The sequence below is a fragment of the Ctenopharyngodon idella genome, chromosome 16 (genome assembly GCF_019924925.1).
Source record: "Ctenopharyngodon idella isolate HZGC_01 chromosome 16, HZGC01, whole genome shotgun sequence".
Classification (NCBI taxonomy): Eukaryota; Metazoa; Chordata; class Actinopteri; order Cypriniformes; family Xenocyprididae; genus Ctenopharyngodon; species Ctenopharyngodon idella.
In genome coordinates this window covers 14,884,873-14,908,797 of record NC_067235.1, presented here as the reverse complement: position 1 = coordinate 14,908,797, position 23,925 = coordinate 14,884,873, and the positions used below count along the sequence as shown (strand labels likewise).

General features: G+C 37.1%; 2 protein-coding genes across 3 annotated transcripts in view; both read right to left on the bottom strand.

The window, feature by feature from the left end:
- Positions 1 to 949: 949 nt before the first annotated feature.
- On the bottom strand, positions 950 to 16,131 carry cacng7b (calcium channel, voltage-dependent, gamma subunit 7b). 2 transcript variants are annotated; one of them, XM_051866404.1, is made up of 6 exons: positions 15,954 to 16,131; positions 11,667 to 11,862; positions 9,467 to 9,553; positions 9,241 to 9,381; positions 3,190 to 3,335; positions 950 to 2,029 (listed from the first exon to the last, which is right to left on the bottom strand). In XM_051866404.1, the coding sequence occupies exons 2-6, from the start codon at positions 11,860 to 11,862 to the stop codon at positions 1,559 to 1,561; spliced, it is 1,041 nt and encodes a 346-aa protein (XP_051722364.1). In that variant the 5' UTR covers positions 15,954 to 16,131; the 3' UTR covers positions 950 to 1,558. The 2 variants fall into 2 exon arrangements, with proteins under 2 accessions (XP_051722364.1, XP_051722363.1); XM_051866403.1 differs by lacking the exon at positions 15,954 to 16,131 and adding an exon at positions 11,960 to 12,281.
- A 3,417-nt stretch (positions 16,132 to 19,548) lies between these two features.
- prkcg (protein kinase C, gamma) overlaps positions 19,549 to 23,925 on the bottom strand; it is a 30,931-nt gene continuing 26,554 nt past the window's right edge. Inside the window, 3 exon segments of the mRNA XM_051865646.1 lie at positions 19,549 to 22,268; positions 22,270 to 22,404; positions 23,703 to 23,843. Coding sequence (XP_051721606.1) covers positions 22,179 to 22,268; positions 22,270 to 22,404; positions 23,703 to 23,843 — 366 coding nt within the window. The 3' untranslated portion in view covers positions 19,549 to 22,178.

Here is a 23,925-nt window from a genome sequence, read left to right as displayed (position 1 = left end):
GAAATAGAAAGAGAGAGAGAGAGAGAGAGAGAGAGAGAGAGTTTTGATCAATTGGACTGCACGCTTCCCTGAGGCAATGGAACGATGAACCGCAGAGCAGAGAAGCACTTAACAGTCCCAGTGCAGAAAATACACACGCAAATATACACACATTCACATTAGTATGTCGTTGAAAGCTGAAGTATTTGTTGTTGTTGTTTTTAATATTAAAATACATTTAATATTCCGTTGTAGTGGAGGGACAAATAAGTAAGCTATTACCTTGATTTCCCCGAAAATGTTTACTGTCTTTTTGGCGCGATAAAACATTTCTATCCCAAACAGCTCGACACAGCAAATGTTGGCTCAGCCAAACGCCTGAGTTTGGGGCGGGGCTATATGTGTGTTCGACCAATAGAACAAAAGGAGTGTGTTCAGGAAACTTGTTTGAAAACGATCATTATATCTGTAATTCTGTTTGTTGCCGCTAGTGGCGCAGGATCAATGCATATTGTGGTGCTTAAGTTTACACCACACATACAAACAAACACAAAAAAAGACATCCTAATGATGTAATAATCATAGTGGCCATTTGCAAGAAACAAATTGTTCCATTTTCTAACAGTTTAAATCTGGTTAACACCTACCATTCATTATTTTCATTCACATTAATGTAACATTAATTTTGCAATAAAACCTTATGGAACATTTGACGGTGTTCAAAACATTTATAGATTTTTTTTTTGTTTGTTTTGTTTTGTTTTTTTGCTGCATGGTCTGTGTTGACAAGCAGCCTTGAATGATTTCAGCACCAGGGACAGAGCTTCTCATAACGCCGCAGTTTCAATACAATTTCTTAACCACTAGAGGGCGCTATGAGTGCTGGCAATTTAAAACATGATGTCAGGCAAATGCGTTTTTGTGGACCTACATAACATGATAAATCAGGAAAAGAGTTTTGCAAAATAAGAGCGTTTAAAGCATTTTAATTTAGTTTTTCCCCACCAAATTTGTCAACATTCTGCAGAAAGGCAGTGAACCAAATCACAGCCAAAACAACAGTACACAATATTTACACAAGAAATACGCAATATATCTGAACTCAGGCTTATGAATCACTCTTATCTCAAATCCAAACAATATGTTCAACATTTTAAATTTGTTCGCAAGTAATTCCCACTCTAGCATTTGATGATAATGTTAACAATAAAACAAACAATTCACAGTTTCATGATGAGAAATAACTTAAGTTCGGTTTTATATAATCTCCAGAATTAAAGGCAATAGTTACAGCTCTCTTATGTGCACTACTGTGTATGTCTAAGTAAATGAATTGTCAGTTCTGGTGTGTGCGATTGTCAAGTGTTCTGCATGAACCCCATTCGATCCAGTGCAGTTTAATATGCTACAATTTCACAACAACAACATTCAGTCTTAAAAAGAGGCCTTTTGCTACAAACAGTTTTTTTAACGTCATATAAAAAACTATATCTTGCCTTGTATAATATTTTCTGTTTCTCGTTTATGCATTATCTCATTTAAAAACAAATACTCTATAAACTTTCTCTTCCTTCTGCGATTAGCATGGAGAGGCGCTCATGCGCATATGTGTGTGATAGTGTGGGGGTGGCACTGCAGCGGGTGATGCGGACATGGGCAGGGTCTGGGATGCTGCAGCTGGCCCGTGCGCCCCAGGGTGGAGGGGATGGTTGTGGGGAAATTGAGCTCCAGAACCTGACGATGGCAGCTGGTATCCAGCTCCAGAGGTGGGGCTGGAAGCTGCGGTGATTCCCGGAGATGATGTGCCCTGCTGGCCGCTGGTCTTCGGCGGGTGCTGAGGGTTTTGAGTGAGCTGGATGGAGATGTCGCTAGAGATCTCAGAGGCGCTCCGTGCGCGTTGGGGGGGAGGCCAGGTCTCTGGGTGCAGGTACTGGCCACTGTAGTCACTGCCCTCGGAAAGGCGGGGGCGATAGAGAGCCGGGTGAGGCCGATACATCTCCTCTTCTGCATAGCGCTTCATAAAGAGATACACTGACATCACACCGGCACCCTGAGAGAATATGTGAGAATGAGAGAGAGACAGTGAAGAGATGTGATGTCATAACTGCCACATTTCATATGTCCAGTATATGGGACAAATTTGTTTTAGATTTTCTTGCTTTATCTTAACAGTTATTTTGTCAAGCCTGTGTTTAGAACATAAGATTGGTAAAAAAAAAAAAAAAAAAAAAAATTTTGCTCTCCAAGGCTGAATAAGTGTAATACAGTAAAATATTGTGAAATGTTATTACAATTTTAAATGTTTTCTATTTGAATATATTTAATGTAATTTATTTCTGTGATGGCAAAGCTGATTTTTCTTCAGTCTTCAGTGTCACATGATCCTTCAGAAATCATTCTAAAATGCTGATCTGTTGAAAATATCTTATTTACCCTTGTTCTAATTTTCCCTCTCACACACACTGACAATCTAATGTTTCCTTCAGCGACCATAATAGTAAAAGGATCCTGCTGATTTAAGCAGGGGAAAAAAGACTTCGAACTTCAATTTTGCTTAATCCTCACTTTATAGGCACAGAAAACAGCTGACAGACAGCCTGTGATCTGCAGCTCTCACCACTCCATCATCCACTTTGTCTTCTTCACAAAATGACTTTCATAATCACCTTAATAACATCTGAATTTGAATCATAAATATTTGAAAACCTAAAAAACGCATGTGGAAATCATGTGTAGGTAGAAATAGAAAGAAATATATACATGGTAAAATCCCTTATATTGACCTCCTTGAGCTCAGATTACTTAACCTTTTCCTTTTGCAGTCAATGAAAACAATATGATTAACTGCTCTAAATACAGTATTCAGGTCCAGAGTAATAACTAAAATGGAGCACATCTGAAGATCCACATTCATAATACATAAAGAGCGCACTCGAAGGTCCTGCCATCGACTGAAGTGTATGTCAGGGCAGGGTCATGTTAAAAGCATCTGCTTCAGCAGCATCAAGTGACATAATTACAGTACCATCATTTGTCAAGCCCCTCAGGCCTAGAAGCATGGATATGCTCAAGTCATCGGAGCTTTCCTAAGAAATATGACTACATCTTGGCTATTCCAGGCCAAGGGGCTTGAATTTACTCTGAGCAATCAAAATGACATACAAAAAGGCAGATAAACTGATATTTTTGACTGAAATTTCATCTTCTGACCTCTTTGAGCAGGAATGAGCTGGCAGCAAATGCAAAGGACCAGCCATAGCGGTAGTTGAAGAACTGCTCTGGCTCCCGTGGCCTGTTCATTACTTCATCATTGATACTGGAGATATACAGCACCAACCCCACTACTAGACTCAACCCTAAGAGAAAGAGAGACAATAACAAATCAGTGAAGAAAATTCAACAGAACACCAAGATCGTGGCTGCCACCTCCTGCAAAAACAGTCAGCTGGAATGTTAAAGTCACCATGAAATCAAAATGGACAATTCTTATTTTATGGAATATTGCAGTGTTTATAGAATGCTGCAGTGATGATGATTTTTTTTAGGCTAACCCAGAAGTTCGCATCACCCTGGATCCCTGAAAAAAAGATGGCGCTGTTTTGAAAACCTGCGTAAACTCCAAAAAAAGCATTCCAGAAGAGAGAAGAGAATGGATGTGACAACAGATTTTTTCTCACGTTTACTCATATTTCATTATACAGAATATCATTCCTATTATTTTTCCACTGAATTCTATGATCTGAACAGCTTGAAATAGCATACAGAGCACTATGTGTCTGTTTTCTTCTGGGTGCGCGTGTGTTATGAGTCAGAGAGCGCTCATTCGGTCTAGATCTGTCAATCATATTACGTGATCATAACTCCTGCACTTCCGGATGATGACGTCCTGTATACTTCTGTACATAAACAACTGAGAGTAATGTTTCTACACATGAAACCTATAACTCACTTTATAACTCACTTATCCTCTACAATTCCCAACTCAAGGGTCGTATATACTCACCCAATAGCATGTCTTGAAAACTAGAGCCAATCAACAATTTTAAGCATCATTTTTGTTCTCAGGGACCTAGAGTTAGTAAAAGTTTGACAACATTTATTTTTAGAAGAATTTTGGCTGTAGACCAGTGTTATAAACACATTGAGGCTAGTGAGTAGATGAGTTCCCTGAGAAGTGGGAACATTTTTTTCTTGTTCGACAAGCCATTTCACTCAGATATACATCAATAAGAAATAAGAATAAGAACACAATAAGAAAGAAAAGACGATTTAAACTTCTTTTTCATGCCAACTTTAAAGGGGTCATGAATTGAGAAATCAAATTTTTCAGGATTACTCCAGCAACAAAATGATAGAGATGTCTCTGAGGATTACAACACGTTTTGAAGTAGGGAAAAACAGTCTTTGTATTTCCTTCCTTGTGTTCCTAACATTAAGAAAGCATGGATGAACTTTATTTTTAGCGAAGTTCCAGTCAGATCGCGTCAGTATGACACTGTTCGTTTGTTCGCTTCATTTTACCATGTGTTTGTCTGATCCAAATCGTTTGATATGTACTGAGTATTTATACTGTAGCGCTGCAGTCAAACTAAATAGTTGTGATTTGCTGTTCTTTCCTTTGCTTCTGCATTTATGTGGTTAATGTATTGGATTTATCGAATACGGAAGAAAGCAGGTAGAATACTCTGCTTTGTTATTATTTTGATCTAAGCCATTTTCTGTAATCCTGAATAAAAGCTTCAGTGAGCGACATCTTCTGTTTTGTTATCAGTAAGACATTACAACACGTTTAATTTTATTTAAAACATGACAATGTATACATTTTTCACCTTTATCGAAAAGGATGAACTATGACAAACAACGGTACATTCATTCATAATTCCGTTTATCATAATACTGTAAATCATCCTTTGCCAATTATAACTGTGCTTAAACTTAATTCGCCACAACCAAGACTTATAAATATATATTTCACATTGTTGGCAAATGTTTCATATATGTAACAAGATATTTTTCAACATCAGAAGTTTTCAAAACAATTCCACGTGTGTAATGGCGGGGGCGTTCTAAATTAATCTAAATAACTTCTAAATTAGAATGTTTTTTGATGTAAAAATCTTGATAACATTATAAGTGGACCTCAGAGAACATAAAGTTTTTAAAAATGCAGTTCATGACCCCTTTAAAAGTGTAGTAAGTGATTTCTGAGAAATGCTGTTAAAAGTGGATCAGACCAAGCAGCACAACACACTGTAGCCAATCAGCAACAGGGGGCGTGTCCACTCATGATGGCAGAGGAGAAAGAGTGAGCAAGAGGTAGATTTGAAGAAAGACTGTAGAAAGCGAGATGGCTGAGAGACATTAAAAAAGAGAAAAGGCCAAAGGAATATTACTGGAAAAAGAAGCCCTTATGAAAATTAAACATGGTTTTTTGGTTTTATTCGTAGTAAAACCATAGTTAATTTTCATAAGGGCTTCTTTTTCCAGTATAATATTTGCTTTATTTTTCACGAAGCATTATATTGCTTCGCTTCAGCTATGATAAAGACAAAAGAGACATCCACTCTTGCATTGCGTGTTTGTGCATTTTGGGGGCAGAGCAATGAAGGGAGAGGTGTGTTTGTTTGGGTTGATTTCAAATATCAACAGTGTTTCCCCGAAAATCGCTTACTGCACCTTTAAATGCAGCTACATGAAAAAAGGAGAAATAACAACAACAGTAATAAACAATATAGATAAATAACTGCACTGTGATGAACATCTGCCTTCCTGTCAGACCCCTGAGGATTTACTGCTCACCCTCGGCCAAGTCAACAGATACACAAATACATACTCCAGGGCTTTGCCCAGCCACTGATGAGAGGACATCAGCTTCATCTAAATAAATCACAGCCCCACATACTCCTCACTGCCGCACAGAGATGAATGGAGGACATAGGAGATAAAATGAAGGGAGCAGAGTAATGTGTGTATGTGTGTGAGATAGGACAGAGAATAACAGCAAAAATGTAAGAGGAACAGGTGAGAATGGGTGAGAAAAGCTCAACATGCACAACCCAGAGAAATGACTGTAATATTTATCGCAACAGCAGAATGACCGACTTGAGTCTCTCTCACCCACATACAAAAAGCAAAAACACAACATTCCTGCAAACATCAGCTACATTTCACAGCCGCTCCATCTAACGGCACTATCAGCATGCTTGATCTTTACTTTTTAATGGCTTCTTTCAACTGAAGCACTTTTATCAGCCCCGAGCAGTCTGAAATTCCCATTACATATTCAGCAGCAGCCTGATAGAGAACACAGAGAGAAAAGGACAAGTAAAAAGGTGTTTTTCAAGGGCAGTCTGTCAGGAAGTTTGTGCTGCAGGAGGAGAGAGTTTCTGATAAAGTTGAAGGTCTTTTCTGGCCGTGTGCAAGGTTGAGGCAGCAATGCAGTAAACAACAGCGACATCTGCATACAAATAAGTTCTACATTCACAGTAGGTTAGGGTTAGATTCTCACTGCGGTCTGTTATGAAAGTGCTTTTTCATGCACATTTACAGTGGGGTTCAAACCAAGTTCATGAGGGAAAAATGCTTTTATTTTGCACTTTTTTTATTTAATATTTTTGTTCATTACAAAGTATATAATAAGTATAACAATTTGAGTAAAACTAGTGAAAAATAAAAAAAAAAAAAAAAATACTACCAAATAATTCTTAGAGCTCGATATTTTGCTTTAATGACAGCAGCACACAAGCAGCACAAACTTCACAAGTTTGTGTAAAACCTGACTATCATGTTCTCCAGCATGATTTGACAATCATCCAAAGAGTATCTTGTGCTTCGATAGTCAGGCGGAAACCTTGTATGTCATTTTTATATACTTTCATAAATTGTTACTATTGGTTACCCTTTACGTCTGTCTGTGGGTTTTGCAAATATTTAACCAATGAAAAGTATTAAAAAGAGCTTGTCACTAAACCTCGTAACTCCATTGGATCCTCAAACTGTCGGTAAAGCCTCATAACTACACCCCGCCTCTATCATGAATGTGCCACATGCAGTGTGGACTGTCTCTGCTTGTTAGCAATCCAAGGACATAGCATGCCAAACATAGTACTGAAAGAAAGAAGCCTTTCCTGAAAAAGTGTCACACTCAGTCTTGTTTGCGCTATGCAAAAACACACCTGGCAAAAGGTGATATGGTCTGATTAGACCAAAATTTAAAAAGTCCAAGCACTATGTTTGGCGAAAAGCAAACACAGCACACCACCCGAAACACACCATACCTATTGTGAAGCATTGTGGTGGCAGCATTATGTTGTGGGGGTGTTTCTCTTCAGCGGGACTGGGCGACTGGTCAGGACTGAAGGGAAAATGGATGCTGCCAAGTACATCCAAATTTGTGAGGAAAACCTACGTCCCTCTGCTAGACAGCTGAAGATGGGCAGGTCATTCACCTACCAACATGACAATGATCCTAAACATACTGCCAAAAGAACAACGCAATGGCTTAAGGATAGGAAGGTGAATGTCCTTGAGTGGCCAAGTCAGAGCCATGAGTCAAATCTGATAGAAAATCTGTGGATAGACTTGAAGGGAGCAGTCCATTGCTGCTTACCACAGAATTTGACTGAACTTGAGCAATCCTGCAAGGAAGAAAGGGCAAATATTCGCCAATCTAGGTGTGCAAAGCTAGTACAGACATATCCAAATACACCAGCACCACAAATACAGAGCCGGTGACAGCGTGTCGAATCCGCAGTTCGGAGCGCCAAAGTCACGTGATTTCAGCAGTTTGGCGGTTTGACACACGATCCGAATCATGATTCGACACGCTGATTCATTACGCTCTGAATCTTCCTGAAGCAGTGTTTTGAAATCGGCCATCACTAAATAAGTCGTTATTTTGTTTTTTTGGCGCACCAAAAATATTCTCGTCGCTTTATAATATTAATATTGAACCACTGTACTCACATGGACTGATTTAAATATGTTTTTAGTACATTAATGGATCTTGAGAGAGGAAATGTCATTGCTCCCTATGTAGGCCTCACTGAGTCATCGGATTTAAACAAAAATATCTTAATTTGTGTTCCGAAGATCATCGAAGGTCTTAAGGGTGTAAAACGGCACAAGGGTGAGTAATTAATGACAGAATTTTCATTTTTGGGTGAACTAACCCTTTAATGTTAGAAAGCCTATGCACATGGCAATTGTGATTTTTAAAATAGTCTGTTGATTATATTTCATGATTAAAATCTATTTTCACATTCATCTTGACTGAGGGGGCAGGATAGTCCCCCTTCCACCCCCATAAACATAGCTTGACCAAGATACTTTACAAAGCAGCATTACATCACACCCTGTAATAATACTGAAAATGAGAAAAACAGAAACTCACCTGATTTATAAAAACAATTATTGTTAATAAACAATGTCTCTGATTTCAGAGGAGCTTTTTTATATGTAGACAAGTAGCAATGCCTACTACTGTTTACTGCTTGATTCTCACTAATGAGCATGTTTCATATTTTATAAACTTGCTGACCTCTGCTGGTGCAGAACTGAATTGCACGTTCAGATATTTCTACTGGGAAATAAATGTGGCACCATTGACTGATGAGTTTAATCTTCACATTTACATAATATGGGACACACCAGGCATTTGTGCCTACGGGAATAGATGACTGCGTTTTTGCTCATGAGAAAATAATAAGAACAAAAGATATGCAAGCTTTCACGTGACAGATGGCTTAGTTATGGCACCCATATGATAGATTTGTTATTTTACAGAATAACTAAAGCAATTCAAATACAGCACTTCCACCAAAGAATTTTTGGCACTGCATCTACTGGTTCCAAAAACTGATAAATACTAAACAGATGGAGTGATTTCATGCTCAGACACAGGTTTATGATTGGAGAAGACATCATTAATGCACTACAGATGGTACTGCTGCATTCTGGTGAGTACAGAACACAAAGTCCTCACACATCTAATCCTCCTGAAAAGGATCTGCATTAAACATGCTATGAACTATTTTTAACAGTAAGAGTATTTTAGAAAGAGACTTGATTCAAAAAAATGTTCCTCCAGGCTTATTTTGTGATGACATAATTATAGATGGCACAACATCTATTCTAAAAGTTACAGCTGTAATAGCTATAATATATTCAATATAAATGTAAAATGTCTAAAAACTGAGATATAACCCATAAAGGGATACAAAGAGCAATGTTCACCTTATATACGTAAAGGTTTCTCGCTACCTGAGAGGATGAAGAAGATTCCAGAAATGAAGGCCAGGATGGTGCGCTGTGGACGAATGTGGCCCACGTTACTGATGATGAAGGCCATGAAAACGAAGAGCAGAGACACCATAGGGAAGGGCGTAGCTGTCCGCACCATCTCTGCCAGAACATAAAATACCTGTGCGTGAGAGTTGTGTGTGTAGATGTGGACATGTTACTTTGACGAGAACTCACGTTCACTCACTGAGGATATTTGCAGTGTTTTCTGTGGTGATTTCAATCTCTGGCTCTGTGAAATACTCAGAGGCGACACATCTACCTTTCTCTGTACCTAAAAGAGTGAGACAAAGGATGTAATGAAAGATACATGTATATATGAAATACAGGAAAAACAGATATATAAATGGATGAATAACTAGGAAAATAACAGAGGAGAATACCTATATTTCAAACAACAAAACACTATTTAAAACAAAACAAAACAAATCTGAAATTTCTATTTTAGATATCAGTTAAATATGTTGCATTAATGATTCTTAAATCATTTACTGAATTTAGTATTATTATGCTTTATTTTTCATTTTTCTTTAAAAGACTGTTCAAAAATCATGGAAATAATCATGATAATTTTATCCTATTGACAGCACTTTAACAGTATGAAACAAAAAAACAAAAAAAAAAAAAACCAGAATGGGTCATTGACGTATAAGGTTTTTAAAAGTGTAAAAAAAACATAATGAAGACATAATTAATTTTTTAAAGTTTTATTAAGTGTTAACAATGAGATTATGTGGCTTTTATAATCAATTAACACTGCTTTTGTAATTTTTTACAAGATGGACAAAATTTGTCACCAAACAAGTCATTCATTTTAACCAAAATTTCGGTTTTACCGAATGACACATTTGGTTATACCCAATGACAATATTTTCAAACAATGCTAACAGGCTGATATCTAGCTAGCTAGCAAAAGGACAATCAAACATTTTATATTTAGTACAAGTTTTTAAAATATTACAACATTTTCCATGTTTTATAGCGGTTGTACCGAATGACCTGATGTTTCGGGACATGCGTATGAGCAAGTGAAAACATTAATTTTTCAAATAGTTAAAAGAGAGTTAGTTACTTTGCTTCACGACCATGTGGTCCTTTGCAGGTGTCTGAATGATGTCACATCCTGTCACATGATCTTGACCGCATGACTTGCATGGACTTGAATGGTCCAAATTGGTTACTCCGGATGACATCAATAAAATTCATTCTTCCGGACATTCTTTCACATAACAAAGCAACGGCTTCTATACAATTAATTTTAATTGTATAATTTTAATACCATTTTTGTGCTATGTTGATATATGATGTTATAAAATCAAGCCAGAATAAAAAATATATACATTTATTACATTTTAAGATGTAGGTTTTAATCACAAATGAAATGGCTGTATTGGCCTTTGGACGGTTAAACCGAATGACCTTTTGACACTTCAAAATCTTTAAAACACCTTTATACGTAGCAAAATATAATTAAAACCTTTTGGATTCAATAAAAGAGATCTAGTTGTACTACCTTACATACTTTGGATGTCATATCTTTGTTTTTATTATTATTAAGGCCTTTGGACAAAAAAAAGTTAAGACACAGTTAAGGTACACCTTTACCTTAACACAAAGTAAATAATATTTATTATAAATATAATATTTTAATAATTTGATTTGGCATTAGCACAATGATAAATTATTAAATTATAATTTATAATTAAATTATAATTATACAATTATTTTAATGTTTCAAACAACACATTGTCTTTTTCACACTACTTTTCCTGAATGGGTCTTTACACAAGGAGACATAACATATTTTATATATTTATATATAAAAATACTAAATTATATATTAGTACATTTTACTGTTTTCTATTTGTATGTATTTTAAAATGTAAAAAGCAGATTTTTCAGCATCATTACTCCAGTCTTCAGTGTCACATGATCCTTCAGAAATCATTCTAAAAAGCTGATTTGGTGCTCAAGAAACATTTCTTCTTATTATCAATGTTGAAATCAGTTTTGCAGCTTAATATTTTTGTGGAAATCATAAACCTTTTTTTTTTTTTTCAGGATTCTTTGATGAATAGAAAGTTCAAAAGAACAGTATTTATTTGAAATAGAAATCTTTTGTAACATCATAAATGTCTTTACTCTCACTTTTTGATCAATTTATCGGCTAAATAAAGCCTTTAATTCTTTCAAAATGACCCCAAACTTTTGAATGGCAGTGTATAAAACTAAATAAAATATTTAAATATATCAAGAAAATATATATATTGTAAAGGGGGTCCCTTGCAGGCAGATCATCCTATTTTGCGTCCTTGGCATCCAAAAGTTGTATCAAAAAGTACTATAGAAGACCTTAAGTGTGTTTGCATATATGTGTGTGTCCACACCTGCTATGAAGCACACTCTCCAGAGGCCAGAATGCAATGCCATCTTGACATCGACAGTTTGGTTCTGCTGCAGTACGATTCCCTCCTCCATCAGTAGCCAATAATCCGTCGCCACGGCAACCCCCACCAACAGCAGTCCACACGCCCCAAACACTGTGGAGAGCAGAGTCAGAGCCCTGCTGCTGCAAGAGCTCATCTGCACACACACACACACACATATGAACCGTCAGCACCCAAGGTCCAAATCACAGCAAAAACATCAAAGATATGAGCAGCGGGGAGTGAAACAGCACCATAAAATCCAGACACTTCTGCACAGTCTGTGTTATTCTTCAGTTCATCAGTAAAAAAATGCCAAGAGAAAACAAAGAGGAGGAGTATAAAAGATCATGAGAGATAGTTCCTGTCCCACTGTGGCGGTTATCAACCAATCGCACAAAAGGTCAAAGTTCACCAGGCTTAACGGGTGGCAGTCATTGAGGCAGAAAGTGAAACATTATTGGCAGTGATTCACATCACACACAAGTGCCTACAGAGTCATGAGTCATAGCTTTACTGTGAGACACAGACCTCGTCCGTATGGAGAAAAAACGCAGATGCAGACACACAAAAAGCTGCTATTAGATTAGTTCATCCAAAAATTTCAATCCTTTCCTTAATTACTCTCCTCTATGACGTTCATTATTTTGTTGAACACAAAAAGAGACATTTTAAAAGGTTGTACTTTTCACTTTTCTACAATGAATTGGACCGAGGCACCATAAATGTATCCATATGGATCCATATGACTGTAGTCGTCTGAAGCCATACAACAGTTTTGTGAGAAACAGACAGAAATTTAAGTCATTTTTCAATGATAATCTTCCCCTCCAGTGAGCCGTTAGTGACCCGATAATTGTATCAGGTGAATTGAACTTAACTAGATGAGTCAAATCAATCAGACTGGCTTTGTGAAATTGATGATATTCATTAGAGAAACAATCATTCACATATAGAATTACTTTCAGAATTCAGCCCGCAATATTTCAGCTTATTTTTAAAATAATCGTGTTTAACAGTGTAATTCCTAATGGAAAATTACATTACCCATGATGCTGTACAGAAAATTACACCAATTAGAGTAAAAAATCAACACGCTCCAAAATAGCTTTTTTCACTTGCATAAAGCACTGTGAATGACGTAATCGAGTCATTCACATTCAAAATTATTTTCATGATTTGTTAACGCACCATTTTTTCTTTTGTCAAATCAACTTCAATAATTAACGTGGTTTAGACAACATAATATTTTGGGTTTCTGTTGATTAAACCACTCGTCTTCATTGTATTAACTCAAATTTTTAATTTCAATGAACTCAAAATGTTAAGGCAACCAGGTAACTTACTTTTTTAAGTTAAACAGTAAAACATCAATTCTTTTTTTTCTTTTTTAATAAACTTAAAATAAATTGTTTTTATACATATAATCAACATTTGTCAATGAGTAGTTTTATATTTTTCCATCGTTTTTTAATTCAATTATGCTGTTCGCAATGGGATTGTAGTTCTTTCCCTCACTAAGGCCGTTAAGTACACAGTCTTATACCTTTGTCTTTTTGTCCGATTTTCAAAAACTTTTTTGCTTCGAATCAAAGTTTGTAGTGTTGTGATTCACCTCATAGCTGATTGGCTGGGTTCATGGCTTATAACTATTGAACGAAGACTCTATCCCTATGGGAAAAATTAATGGAAAAAAAAACGGAACCAGCGCCACTGAAAAAAGGGGGCGGGAACTGTTGCAGTCTATTCCTTTAATGCTTTAAAATATTTTTATTTTAGTATTGTTTATTATTCATATACTATTATATTATTTATTCATATTTTGAATTATATTTTCAGTTTTCATTTTAAGTTAATCATTTTTTATTTTTGTAATATTTCTATTTAGCATCAATTGATTTTATTTCAATTTTAATTTAATTTAAGTTATTTTAGTATTTCAACTTAAACTTATTTTACTTCAGTTAGTTGCCAATGCGAGATTTCTAATTTTCTTTTAAGTTCTTTAAGTTTTTCACCTAATATTTATATTTTATTTTATGTATTTATTTTATTTCCAGCTTTATTTCAAATAACGAAAATGATTTGTAATAGTTTTAGTAATCAATAGCAACACTGCATTAAAAAAAGAGAAAGAAATGTTCATATTGTAGAGGAACAGAGGGCAAGAAAAGACACTAGAATGAGGAGAGGCCATATATGGGGCAGCTAACTAAAAATGGCAGTATGTAAATGTCAGAGTGTACAGTATGTCATGTTCTCTGTAAAACTAAGATTAGATCCTCTTTCTGACCATGTGCATCTCTCTGATTCACCCAGAGCTGAGCTCTGATCGATTCTTAATTAATGAGGGATGCTTTTTGTCTCGGTGGTGAACGGATGACAGCGCTGACGATAACTTGAAAGGTCTTTTCAAAGCGAAATGTGCGTTTTGCTCTCTGTCAATGTCTCTGCATCTGTGCTGAGCTGATACAGGAATGATTTCATCCTGTCATTTGCTCTCTACCTATTTAAAGATTATTATTTGACATGAGATTAATGAAATGAATGCTGTCATTCGGTTACATGCATGAGGTTGAAAGAATCAGTTTCCTGTCTCCGCAGTCACTCAGCTGCTGCTGCTATGGCGACTTTTATGATGGTTATTTTTGAGGCTGTATAGAGTGTGTGTGAGAGAGTGTGTATGTGCTTTTTCATGCTGTCATTTCCTGTGTGTCTCTCAGAGCTGGTGATTCAGCGCAGCACCCTGAGCAACAAGAGAGGGAGAAAAAGAGAAAAAGTAAGAAAGAGAAAAAAAAAAAAAAGACTCTTGGCTTCCAAATTGAATCTCAGGTGTCTAGACGAGATCTTAGTGCCATCTGTGAATATCAGAAAGTGCAACCTTTTGCCGTTCGTCCTGCCGCAATAAATGACACAAGCCTTAACACTGGCTGTCAACAGATGATGAACCCCAGCAAATGATGGACAGATTTTGCAATGCAGTGAAAAAAGGCACAGCGAGAACACTGTGGAGGAAAAGTGCTGGTGCTGAGTGCTTTGAAGCAAACACAACAGTGTCAAACTCCAGCTTGACTGTCTGCACTGAGAGGATTTTTTTATTCTGGACTCTTTCGCCCGCAGCGCTTCTGCCCCCTCAAGGCTGCGTGTACTGATGTAGAAGAGAGGTTACTTCTCCATGACAAAATCAGTCCGTCCAAGTTTGACCTCAGACTCCCCGGTCAGTCAACGCTGACTTTTTTTTTCTTTTCATTTTGACTTCTTTTTTTTGCATTTTTTAAAGATCTGATCTTTTCCTTTGCTAAAGGAAATCTTTCTAAACAGATGCAGTATGATGCCAATGTGGGATAAGTGCACTTGATCCAAAATATTAAAGGAACAGTTCACCCAAAAAATTAAAATTCTTGTTGCTCCAAACCTGTATGCATTTCTTTCTTCTGTGCAATGCATGAGAAAATATTTTTTAAAAATGTCTTAGTGTTTTTTTCCCCACCGTACAATGAAAGTCCATGAGGTCCAGTGTTGTTTTGGACCCCATTTACTTTTATTGTATTGCAAAAAAGCAGTTGAAACATTCGTCTTTTGTGTTCCACAGAGAAAAGAAAGACGTGAGGTTTTTGTGAAAACAGATTTTTTTGTGTGAACTGTCTCTTTAAATCTTCTTGTATGTTTTTGTTTAAAGGAACCCCAAGATATTTAGTAGATATCTGAATGTATTACAATAAATACAGTGTTAACAACAGACATACAGTAAGGAACGGGGACAGAGAGAAGAGAAAGAGTGCCAAACCAGATGTAGGCTAATGTATGGAAAGACCTTGGCCCAGTAACGATGGAGTTCCCACCTACATGCCAGCGCGCGCCTCCTGAGGCACTTGACTGAGCCAGTTACACACTCAACTACCTCAGCTACCATTCACTCACCAACACAAAAACAGCTGCAAATGTTAGTTTTCACTGCATGCCAGTCTCCTAAATGACTCTGGAGGTTTACAATTCACAACGGACCACAGACAACTCTCAAACGTGCTATGATTAATGTTCCGCTCATATTAACATAACATGCGATGCGCTCACAGACCTGCTGGGATTCTGTAACACGGTCGACGCACAACCATAAACACACACCCGTTCGTTTTCTGTAACTTCTGCCAATAACACTTGACAAAAGTTCAAATGTGTTTCGACTGTCACGCATTAGTTGAGAACAGTAAAGGACAATGAAAACAGACTGAAGAAACGTGTACTCACCCTGCCCGTGCGCGTGGTGCTGACGAGTATGCAGCGAGCGCGCAGGCACAAGCCTCACACCAGGGGTTCCTGGCAAAATATCCGCGCTCTGTCTCTCTCTCTCTCTCCCTCTCCCTCACTCGTCTCTCCCTCCCTCTTTCTTTCTCTCTCTTACGTGCGTATTTCCCACTGATACCCCGTTATCTTCTCCTCCCTCACATCTTCACGCTTACCGTCCCTGTTTTTATCCCAGCAAAACGAAAGCAACGCAGATAATGTGCGTGTGAATATGTAGTAGGGCTTGGGTTAGTAATGCGCAATGGAAAATGTACTTTTGCATTTTGTATGGATGGGTGGAAAGATATTTTTCCAGCTTGAAGCTTATGTTTGGTGTTAGTGCGTTTGACAGGGAAAAGACGTTTTGAAATCCATTTATGGTTTACAAATGCACAGTATATTAGTATAGTATTAGTTATCGGCCAATATTAGAGAATTTTTAGTTTGTCAGCATCAGTGATTTTGAATACATAAGAGCCAGTCTCAGCGAACAGGGAACTTTCTCAGTACTGTTGTGGCAAAGTTATGAACAAACATTCTTCCAGTAACCTTAATAAAACATTTGTTCAGTGTTATTTGGTCTTTAATAATGTTCTCAAGAAGTTAGCACAAAAACATTAGGTTAGGCTATAGATCGTTCGTGAAACGTTTTTTCCTGAAACATTTAGTTACATGTTCGTCTAATGTTTTTTAATGTTACTAGTTTTAGAATGTTCAGAGAACATTCAGAAATAACTATTTATTTAACAGGAACTTAATGAGAACCATAGCAAAACATTCTTTGAATATATTTTTGTTAGCTGGGGTGTAGGATATTCAATTGCTCATTTCCCCGATTATACACTGAACAAAATTATAAACGCAGCACTTTTGTTTTTGCCCCCATTTTTCATGAGCTGAACTCAAAGATCTAAGACTTTTTCTATGTACACAAAAGGCCTATTTCTCTCAAATATTGTTCACAAATCTGTCTAAATCTGTGTTAGTGAGCACTTCTCCTTTGCCGAGATAATCCACCCACCTCACAGGTGTGGCATATCAAGATGCTGATTAGACAGCATGATTATTGCACAGGTGTGCTTTAGGCTGGCCACAATAAAAGGCCACTCTAAAATGTGCAGTTTTATCACACAGCACAATGTCACAGATGACGCAAGTTTTGAGGGAGCGTGCAATTGGCATGCTGACTGCAGGAATGTCCACCAGAGCTGTTGCCCGTGAATTGAATGTTCATTTCTCTACCATAAGCCATCTCCAAAGTCGTTTCAGAGAATTTGGCAGTACATCCAACCGCCCTCACAACCGCAGACCACGTGTAACCTCACCAGCCCAGGACCTCCACATTCAGCATCTTCACCTCCAAGATCGTCTGAGACCAGCCACCCGGACAGCTGCTTCAACAATCAGTTTGCATAACCAAAGAATTTCTGCACAAACTGTCAGAAACCGTCTCAGGGAAGCTCATCTGCATGCTCGTCGTCCTCATTGGGGTCTCGACCTGACTGCAGTTCGTCATCGTAACCGACTTGAGTCGGCCAATGCTCACATTCGATTTCGTCTGGCACTTCAGAGAGGTGTTCTCTTCACGGATGAATCCCGGTTTACACTGTACAGGGCAGATGGCAGACAGCATGTATGGCGTTGTGTGGGTGAGCGGTTTGCTGATGTCAACGCTGTGGATCGAGTGGCCCATGGTGGCAGTGGGGTTATGGTATGGGCAGGCGTATGTTATGGACAACGAACACAGGTGCATTTTATTGATGGCATTTTAAATGCACAGAGATACCGTGACGAGATCCTGAGGCCCATTGTTATGCCATTCATCCACGACCATCACCTCATGTTGCAGCATGATAATGCACGGCCCCATGTTGCAAGGATCTGTACACAATTCCTGGAAGCTGAAAACATCCCAGTTCTTGCATGGCCAGCATACTCTCCTGACATGTCACCCATTGAGCATGTTTGGGATGCTCTGGATCGGCTTATACGACAGCGTGTTCCAGTTCCTGCCAATATCCAGCAACTTCACACAGCCATTGAAGAGGAGTGGATCAACATTCCACAGGCCACAATCAACAACCTGATCAACTCTATGCGAAGGAGATGTGTTGCACTGCGTGAGGCAAATGGTGGTCACACCAGATACTGACTGGTTTTCGGACCCCCCCCAATACAGTAAAACTGCACATTTTAGAGTGGCCTTTTATTGTGGCCAGCCTAAGGCACACCTGTGCAATAATCATGCTGTCTAATCAGCATCTTGATATGCCACACCTGTGAGGTGGATGGATTATCTCGGCAAAGGAGAAGTGCTCACTAACACAGATTTAGACAGATTTGTGAACAATATTTGAGAGAAATAGGCCTTATGTGTACATAGAAAAAGTCTTAGTTCAGCTCATGAAAAGCTATGCAGTCATATAACACTCACTTTCAGTTAATCTTTAAAATTGTGTGTGAAAGATTTTGGTTTGTCTGTAAAAGTGTTGACCTGCCAAATTCCAACACTCTCCTTTATGTGAAGAGACTTCAGTAAATTAGTTTAAGTATGGAGGGAAAGACATTTTAGTCAATAGTGTTTTGTGAGAAGACAGTCAGTCAGAGAGCAGCATAATTTACAGTAAATGAGTGAGTCAGAAAAGGAGACACAAGACATATTAGTGCAATTTTCCCTGACAATTGGTCAGAATTCAAAGAGAAGTATTTGCAGCGTTTAAGATTTACATGCTACTGAATCTTTGTTGGCTTTAACAAAAGAAAATGTGCAGCATTTCTTCAGAAACTCTAGATTAGAGATGATTTCTAGGGTGTTTTTCTCAGAAGAAACATCTGAGAAGCAGCCGACATAAGCAGAAGTGTGTCTGGGAGAACTAATTGAGATATTCAAGAAATTAGCATTTTTGATGTTTCTTTTTTATCTGCAAACAGTTTAAATTCAGAAGAATGCACTGATAAGCGCTCACATTTGTCATCGTCCATGTTCGACTCGAGCCTAATCTCACCCTTTCTCAGTTTTTTCTCCGTTAGTCCCATTATACTTTAGTATACGTATTTTTAGACATGATATCAATAGCATAGTACACTCTGACCTCAAGAAGTGAAGGAGGGAAAGAGAGAGACACAGAGAGATAGAGATCCAAATTATATACAATAACACATGACAAGCAGACATTTCTGAAAGCATTTTATTTCTTTAACACACCTTTTTAAATTCTGGATGCTGGAAATCTTCCATTTAAGAAAAAAAGATGAGGTCATAGAACTAAAAAGAAAGTCATACTGGGGCATTCAAAAAGAGGAGTGACGGAGATGAAGACAGTTACAGTAAGGAGGTTAGGGTAGTTTTTAATAGGCAGGGTATCTAAGGGTATCCTGTTATATCACTCAAGCCCACTGGGACGACACTGAGGGAGCGATGAGTGGAGAGAGAAAGTGTTGAGATTGAGAGACGTGTAAAGGTCTGCCGTCTCATCAGCACCAACACAGACGCAGGAGACATGACCAGTGAGACGAGGCCAAATGGGTGACTGATGGAGTGAACACACAAAGAAAGTGATAGGTTTACTATATATATTTTATTTTCACACTTTGAAAACACAAAACAACTCAATACAAAATTATTGTGCAATGGTTCTATCTATCTATCTATCTGTGCATTTAATCAAATCAGTTTTGATACTGAGGTTTAACTGTTTATTGTGATTGGAAACACATACAGACATTGTAAACAGTGTAATTACATCAATACATAGAATTTTCACTAATCAGTACATTAATATTTAAGCATTTTTAATCTAATGTTTGTTTGCGTAGATCTACTTTGCTACAAAGTTTAGTTCCAACCCCAAATCAAACACCGCTGCTAAGTGGTTGGATTCAACAGAAAGTAACAGGCAGGTGTGAGGTAAATGGAACTAAATCTGCAGAAATGTACAGTATATCTCCAGGAGCACCCTGGTTTACAAAGTATCCCATTTACAAAACCACAAGATCAGCAACCCTGTGATAAAATAAAAGGCTGGGGAAATCTGACCATGACCAGGCAGTAATCAGTAAATTTTGCCTTGTTACAAATTCCAGGGATAATGGACATGATACCGAAAAGTATGTTTTTTAATTAGTAAATTAATTTCAATTATCTTCATCATACCTTCACACATCTGCTTTCACCTAACCTGTCACTCCTCCTCTCCTATCTTTCCCACGTCCTACTTTTCTGTTGGCAGTATTTTGACGTCAGTGCAACGTTCAAGTTGTTTTAGTTGGGCATTTTGGGCACAGTGTGCAGCCGCAGATCTTTCCAGGTCAGACATCATGAATTTCACTATGCAAGACAAGTTCATGCTGATCTCTGAGACCTCATAGTGACCATATTCATATAGTACCAGCTTCAACCAAATAAACACAACACCAATTAATTCATCCATAAACACGAGAATTCAAAGGCAGATTTGAGACCATTTTGGCAATATAATAAGTAACACTTAAAGGGTTAGTTCACCCAAAAATGAAAATTCTGTCATTAATTACTCACCCTCATGTCGTTTCACACCCGTAAGACCTTCGTTCATCTTCAGAACACAAATTAAGATATTTTTGATAAAATCCCATGGCTCAGTGAGGCCTGCATTGAAACCAAGTTAATTTACATTTTCAAATGCCCAGAAAGCTACTAAGTTATATTTAAAACAGTTCATGTGACTACAGTCACGTGATTTCAGTAAACAAGGCTTCGTTACATCATAAGAGTTTTGAAATTTCAATGGTTCACGTGACTTTGGCAGTTTGATACACGCTCCGAACCACTGATTCGAAACTAAAGATTCGCAAAGCTTCGATGCTTCATGAAGCATTGTTTTGAAATCGCCCATCACTAGATATTGTTGAATAAAGTCGTTATTTTGTTTTTTTGGTGCACAAAAAAGTATTCTCATCACTTCATAACAATAAGGTTGAACCACTGTAGTCACATGAACTGTTTTAAATATGTCTTTAGTAGCTTTCTGGGCATTGAAAGTGTTAATTATCTTGCTGTCAATGCAGGCCTCACTGAGCCATCAGATTTTATTAAAAATATCTTAATTTGTGTTCTGAAGATGAACGAAGGTCTTACGGGTGTGGAACGACATGAGGGTGAGTAATTAATGACAGAATTTTCATTTTTGGGTGAACTAACCCTTTAAGTTTAATTAATACTATGCACTGTAAATAAATGAAATAAATATTTGGTTGGTAACAGTTGGGGCTGCTTTTTCTTGACACTAGAGGTTCAAAACATTATGATGACATAGTCATTTTTATTTTATGCTGATGTAAAAATGATGTTCATAGAAAATTTCTATTATTTATTCTGAATAAACATTAACATGTATACTTTATAATACACTGCACATACTTTATATAGATATGCATATAAATATATGGAATAAATCATAAATATCTAAATTAGCATTTTTAATAAAGTCATTTGTTTCAATAACATGGGAACAAGGATCCCAATAACTTATTTTTGTAAAATACTAAGATGATGCAAACATTTATAATCTGTATAGAATCATATTTGGATTGAATTTTGATGCATCTACATATACAGTAACATTCATGTCACAAACAAGTAGTTTATATGCTGAAGCATTAATCATTTTTTGCATCTAGCTGTCATGTGTGTGACTTCTAAATCATAATACTGAGCTTCTATACCAGTTGTCAGATGCTAAAAGGATGACCAGTGTTTGCTCACCTGTCTACACTTATTTGGTTAACTAAACCGAACCAGAGCAAACAGGATCTCACACAAAGACTGAGTTTGATCGGAGATTAAATAATCAGCTTGAAGTGAACTTTAAAACATGGGGGAAATCATGTTCATGCTGGTTTCTATGGTGCAGTCAGTTATAATTAGGTCATGGCGACTACTAGTAGCATCCAAAAGGATATCCAATAAGATCCTATTGTCCAATGAGATAATGGCATGAATGCGTGACCCTTAAATAATTCAGGCTGATGCTCTCAGAGTGGACTGGCTAAATATTATTAATGCTTAGTTGTTGTTTTTTTACTGTAAAGATCATTAAAATCAGTGTAGTGTTGTTTTAGAAGGTAATGTTCGGTCTAATTGAGACAGACTCCTATTGTAAGCAAACTAAAGCCAGATTACACAATGATTTTTTTTTTGGTAACTGTAGTTTAAATCATGAACAGGAGCAGAAAAAAGTCACAAGATGGTTGATGAGGATCCATTAAGGTTTCCTCAGACAGCTGTGAGGGGTGAGGGTGGAAATTCCAGGTTTATGTAGGAGAAGCCTTGGAATTCCTCTTGACTTATGGCAGCGAGAACATCCGGATCAGAGGGCGTGAGGGCAGAGGGGGCGGATGTGAAAAACTTATCAAAGTTCTCTCCTTTTTTGCCTCCCTGTGAGAATGAAACACACACACACACACACACACACACACACACACACACAATCAGTTGGGTTAAGTTTATATCTATTAAATATCAAGCAGATTGAGTGGATGCTGTTGATGTTAGTCCAGCACTGTGAACTCAGAGCACTTCCACTTATTTTCTGTGCTCACATACATTCACACAGCATAATAATAACCGCATAGATTAGCATGAGTAATATGGGCAAAGAGCTACAGGCAATGAGGGTCAGGCTTATTTTGGTTCTGCCATCTTCATAAGAAAAAAATAACACTAGTAAATATGAAAGCACACATACACAGATGCATGCTGAAAATAATAAGGAAGAGCAGGCAGAGCACATTAATACATTTCCAGTTATATGGTTACTGGTTTAAAATAGCAAAAATAAACTGGCACACATACACAATTACACAAACTTTTTAAGTAAATGAGGACATAGCACAACTTCTATTGTTTCTTATAATTAATGAATCATGATTAATATTTTAATTATAATTACTAGACAAGCAAATTCTATACCCCTAAAAATTATTTGCAGTAAAAATATATAAATGTATATAATAGATAACTATAAATATATATATATATATATATATATATATATATATATATATATATATATAAAATTAAAATTATTCCACTGAAGAAAACATATTTTCAGTTAAAAAAATCCATCCATCCATCCATCCATGCATCCATCCATCCATCCATCCATCCATCCACACTGTAAAAAAACAAACAAACAAAAAAAAAAACTGATAATGTACTGACAGAAAATTACCAGGACATTAATTTTACAGACATTTCCGTTAACCCTAAAACACAACACAATGAAGTTCAAAATACAGGTAAAACACCTGTAAAAATTAAATACGGAAAATTCCGTCAAATTAATACAGTACATTGTGCCCTATTTTACAGATTTTTTATAGTGTCCATCCATCCATCCATCCATCCATCCATAATTTATGAATAAATCCCCATAAATCCCCCCTAAGGGAAGTTTTGATAACCTTAGGTAATGAAAATAGAAATTGAACCAATGTACACATTTGTTTTTCCTAACATTGTTAGGATGTTAGTTTCCATTTACTTCTATTGTTTTTATTTAGCTAATGATTTCTACCCCTAAACCTGACCATCACAAAAAGCTTTTTGCATTTTTCCATATTCATTAGGACATAATTTAGCATGTTTATTAGCCCATACGTTTTTGTGGGGACATTTATGGGGTAAACTCTGACCCACACACAGAGACAAGTGTTGCGATAGTTGATACTGACACTTCTGGGTTTGAAGGGAGGCTGTATCTCCAGTCTCTCCAGCCGGTCCCAGTCTATCCAGCGGAAAAAAGGATGCTCCCGCAGCTCTGTCTCTGCATCCTCTCCTCCACCCAAACGCTTAGCAGGGTTCTTGGTGAGGAGCTGGGGGAGAAACAGATGGAGAAATTAAGTAAGAAAAACAAAAAGGATGGAAATACACTTGTTGTCTAATTTAAGTCACATT